Source organism: Plectropomus leopardus, chromosome 17, assembly GCF_008729295.1.
Source record: "Plectropomus leopardus isolate mb chromosome 17, YSFRI_Pleo_2.0, whole genome shotgun sequence".
Lineage (NCBI taxonomy): Eukaryota > Metazoa > Chordata > Actinopteri > Perciformes > Serranidae > Plectropomus > Plectropomus leopardus.
Genome location: NC_056479.1, coordinates 4,272,885 through 4,277,761, shown reverse-complemented (window position 1 = coordinate 4,277,761; position 4,877 = coordinate 4,272,885). Strand labels below are relative to the sequence as shown.

General features: G+C 46.0%; 1 protein-coding gene across 1 annotated transcript; it reads left to right on the top strand.

Annotated features, from left to right (window-relative positions):
• The first annotated feature begins 237 nt into the window (after window positions 1–237).
• hoxb6a (homeobox B6a) lies at window positions 238–4,230 on the top strand. The gene is made up of 2 exons (XM_042504570.1): window positions 238–1,034; window positions 2,998–4,230. Exons 1-2 carry the CDS (start codon window positions 473–475, stop codon window positions 3,276–3,278), a joined length of 843 nt encoding a protein of 280 aa, XP_042360504.1. The 5' UTR covers window positions 238–472; the 3' UTR covers window positions 3,279–4,230.
• The last annotated feature ends 647 nt before the right edge of the window (window positions 4,231–4,877 follow it).

The following is a 4,877-nucleotide window of genomic DNA, read 5'->3' as shown; positions in this document are numbered from 1 at the left end:
TCAGTGTGAGGTCAGCTGGTCCCTGCCTCCCCTCCTCACACCATCCCGTCTCCTCCACACACAAACACCCCCCTCCTCTCTCTCTCTCTGTCCCACACTGGCACTCAGCCACCCAGATACCCCCCCCCCCCCACCCCCCCCATCCCCCCCCCCTCCATCGTCTCGCCGAACATGCCTCTCCCTCCTCACCCTCCTCACCCTCCTCCCCCACTCCTCCCAATCTGCGATAAACTAAGTGATAGCAGCAGCCCGTCGGACTGTCGGCTATAAAACACAACAAATCATAAAGTGCAGCAGGGGAAGGCAGAGGAAGGAGGACGGGAGGGAGAACCGTTAGCCGTTAGCCTCCTTCTACTCCTCCTTCTTCTTCAGCGCGTGAACCTTGTTGTTGTGTTTGTTTCGTGCCCTCCTGTCCTCCCCTCTCCTCTCCTCTTCTTCTCCTGTCCTCCGTCTCCTCTCCTACTTTCTCCCGATGAGTTCCTATTTTGTCAACTCCTCTTTCCCGGTCACACTCCCGGGAACGGGTGCAGGCGGCCAGGAGTCGTCGTTCCTGGGTCAGATCCCGCTCTACTCGTCGGGATACGCCGCCGACCACCCGCTCAGGCACTACTCGGGGGCAGCGGCCGTTACCGCCGCCGCTGTGGCGTACGGCGCGAGCGGCGGAGGCGGCGTGCACCAGGAGAAAGCTTACCCGGCGTCTACGTACTACCAGCAGGCTGCGAACGGAGCTTACAGCGGGCACCGGGCTGCGCCTGGGGTCGGTGTAGGGGGCGCAACCGGAGCCGGTGCCTGCGATTACGCAGCGGCGGCGGCGGCGGCTGCTGCAGCAGCGGCCGCCACGAGTTTTTACCGGGACAAGGAGCACCCGTGCGGTCTCGAAGAGCACCAGCTCGCGCTCAGCCAGGACGGCATGCACCGTAAAGCGGAGTGCGCGGGGCTGAGTGGGAAAGGCATGTTCGGCGAGACGATGGACGACAAGCTGCCGGCATCAGCGCCCATTTACCCGTGGATGCAGCGGATGAACTCGTGCAACGGTGAGTGTCTTTCCTCCTCTCGTTCTTGCATATTTTATGATCTCCGTCATAAAACTGACGTTTGTTTCCTCTGTCAGCCCCTCTGCTGTCTTCCCTCTCTCCTTTTCCTCCTCCGCCTCTCACAGGAGCTGCTTTATGATCCCCGTTTGTTGGCCTGTCAGTCAGTCATGTGCTCGCTATTTTATTGTCCGTCATAAAGCGGGTTTGTTTGGGTTGGAGCTCCTGTTACTGTATGTGACCCGCTGACCGGAGCCGCTACCGAGCAGGGGAAATAAAGTTAGAGAGGAAAAGCCTGTCAGAGAGTGTTGTGGGTGAAAACAAGGATCAGATAGAAAGGCAGATAGAGGCTCTCTTACAGCCAGCTATCTATCCAACTGTCTCATGATTTTAATTTCATTTTTTAAACTTAATTTCTTTAAAAATTCTTCGCAAGTTAACATTTAACGAGATAATATGTTATTGTCTTTCATTTTTAAACATGTTATAATATACTGGTAAGATAAGAATGGTTTCAGAGCTTCCATTTTTAAACTTCTCTTCTGTTATCTGATATGGAGCTTGTATTGTTACGCACTGTTTATCCATAACTGAGCAGATTAGATATTACACTCATAATGAGGCCTCAAATGCCAAGTTTGGAGTGAAAAAGGGACACCAGATTAAAGGGGGGATAATTTGATTCATGACTGTCCCCAAACAATGACGATACTGTCCCTTTTATTTACACTGTTGTGTGAATTAAACCAAAAGTATGAAGTGATGGTTGTGTGCCAATATGCAAACCGGAGTGTCTTTGTTTTAAAGGAGAAAAACGGCCTGTTAAGAGTGCAGTGACTAATGGTTGATGATGCAGGGCTGCTGTGGTCCAAAGCCCTGCAGGACACTCCGAGTTATGACAGATGAGGTTGGAAACAAGTGTCCGCTATAATGCAAATAAATATATAAGGTATATTTTTTTAAAAACGCAGCGCGGGCTCTAGATGACAGTTGAATATGTAATTGGCAGCTGGAGAGAGAGAACAGAGTGGCACAGAATCCCCGAGTGCTCCTACATAATCCGCTTTGGCTGACTTTTTTATTTATGGATATTTAGATTCAGATATGCGCCCTGAATGAGCTGCGTGCGGTTTTTTTCCACCACCATGCTTTCTGTGATCGATACAGAACCTGAAGCTGCTAAAGTGACAACATGGCGATTTGTTTACCTCCAGGGCCAAAATACAGTTAGTGTGGATCAGAGTATGGAAGCTGATCCCCACTTGGGGTAATAACCTCTGAAATAATACCGTTCTTTACTTTCACTATTATTAATATTGTTAATATTATTATAGTGAGGGTTGAGAACAACGCGTGCGTTTCTTCTCTGCTGAATGCTGCTATTCACCAGCAGCAATGTCATTTTCTGAAGTGAAATAAATGAATGGACTGTTATCTTTTTTTAAGGCGTTTTATTTTGGTTCCACTTAAAACCAAAATCATTACTCAGGCCTCCAATAAGAATACAACAAGAGTCAGCGTACAACATCATACAGCTTGTCTTTTTATGCAATTTTTAAAATAACGGTATATACCGCTGTGGGCTAGCGGTATTATATATTAGTATATCTATAAATTAGTATATGGCGTATGAATTGGTTTTCTGTAAGGCAGCTAAATGCAAGAAAATACACAACTGAAGATGGACAGCAAGGGCAATATTTGACTGGGGGACTGGTGGATTCATTGCTAATGCACTGATGCCACATTGGCTGGTTGGAAACAGAATAAATTGTAAGAATTTACAAAAAAAGCAGCAGACCAAAAAAAAAATCACGTTGCAGCAATTTAGATGAATAGAATAGAATAGAATAGAATAGAATAGAATAGAATAGAATAGAAAGCGTCCCTGAAGGTGACTCTGTGTCTGTCAGCAGGTACAGCTATTGGGTTAAAGTGTAACTTTCTGTCTTCCATTCTCCCTCAGGGACCTTCGGCAGCCCCGGGAGGCGCGGGCGCCAGACGTACACGCGCTACCAGACCCTCGAGCTCGAGAAGGAGTTCCACTTCAACCGGTACCTCACGCGGCGGCGGCGGATCGAGATCGCGCACGCGCTCTGCCTCACGGAGCGGCAGATTAAGATCTGGTTCCAGAACCGGAGAATGAAGTGGAAGAAGGAGAACAAGCTGATCAACTCCTCCTCTTCCTCGTCCTCCTCTTCCTCCACGGTGAACGGGGTGGAGGAAGAGGAGAAACGGACGGAGTGAAAGAGGGAAGGGGGGAAAAAGACTGATGGAAGACACATAAAAAGGAGGAGGATGGAGGAAAATATGAACATGCTGGTTTAAAATCCCTTCCCCTCCCCGTCTCAAAGTTCGTCCAGACGTTAGTCTGATGTGAAAACTCTGGGAAAAAAGTAGCCTACATTTAATTTAATTTTATTTTTTTACCTGTAGAGAAGGAAGGCGGGTGGATTCCGTTTTTCGGATCCCTCAAAATGTATCCAAAAGACTCTTGAGATGGAACTGTGGAAAAAACAGATCAAATTCAGAAGATTAGATCATAAAAACAGATAGGGGATGGTGGTGGCGCAAGATATGCCATCCCAAGTGTATTTAAAAACATACAATAAATAAATAACCCGCCACCCAAAGGTGACAAACTGTTTAAAGACACAATTTCTTGTTGCATTCCAAGAAAAAAAAACACCTAACTTCTTATTCTTAGTTTTTATTTTTGTCAAATGTACTTCCTGTCGGGCACTTGTTTTAAAGCTTTAGGACCCCCCTGGTTACTCTTTCTCCTTATTTTGTAAACGTGTTGTGTGTATTATACCTTCAATTAAAAGCGCGCGCGCACACACACACAACAATGTGGGGAGCTATTTGAGAAGTGTGTGTGTGTGTGTGGGTGTGTCTGTCATATGGTGTTCATATTTAAACTGTATAGAAATAAGGGAAAACTAATCACCGTGTGCGGTGATAATAATGTCATTGCGGGTAGGGGTGTCATTTAACCTGAAAAGGTATTTTCCAGTATAACAGGGGGGTGCGTGGGAGAGGGTGTTAATCTACTGATGTTATTCTCCAAACTACCTAAAAACGTTCAGGAAAGTGTACATTTTATGAATTTTTACATTGTTTGTTTATGTTAGTGTTTTGTCAAGTAATTGCGTATATACTACCTATGACAAATGTTCAATAAAATGTAAAGTATGGATTGGGAGAGATTCTTCTTGGAGGGGGGTATCTGCTGATAAATGGTCTCTTTATTATTTAATTAAAACAATAACGAGCAGTTAAATTCAGCACAAAACAGTGAAAATTTAGGAGTGGAAACAAATGTTTCTTTTATGATTTTATGGCCTACTTACACACGTAAAGAAACATAAACCTTTCACCCTCTTATTTGAAACATATTTACGAGGCGAGGTGCGCGTCCGAAAAGGGGAAGTGACAAGGGGCGCGAGCTACGTCCTGTGACTGGGCTCAACTAATTGATGACCAGAACGAGGGAGAGAAAGTTGACCTGTCCTCGAGGGCCTACCAGCCAGACACGTCACACATACACACACACACTTCACCCAGACAAAGTGGACAATGTCCTCGTGACCCTTTGAACTCTGTGCTGTCCTCTGAGTGACCGGCGCGCGGGTTCCATCTCTCGGGCAGTGGAGCGGGTTGGGTTTCAGTGATGCGCAATTACGCACAATTAGGCATGAACACAGTTACGCCTTTTTTTTTCAACATTAGCTCATCTCTTGTAAATGTTGACGCATACAAAAACATAAAAACATTAATAAACCGGAAACCATTAATCTGTGTTACAACTACATTGCAGGCTGTACATTAATCATAAAACTTTAT

Coding starts and splice junctions, on each gene's coding strand:
- hoxb6a (XM_042504570.1), top strand. CDS start 473: ATGAGTTCCTATTTTGTCAACTCCTCTTTCCCGGTCACACTCCCGGGA. Junction 1,035..2,997: donor GCGGATGAACTCGTGCAACG/GTGAGTGTCTTT, acceptor ATTCTCCCTCAG/GGACCTTCGGCAGCCCCGGG.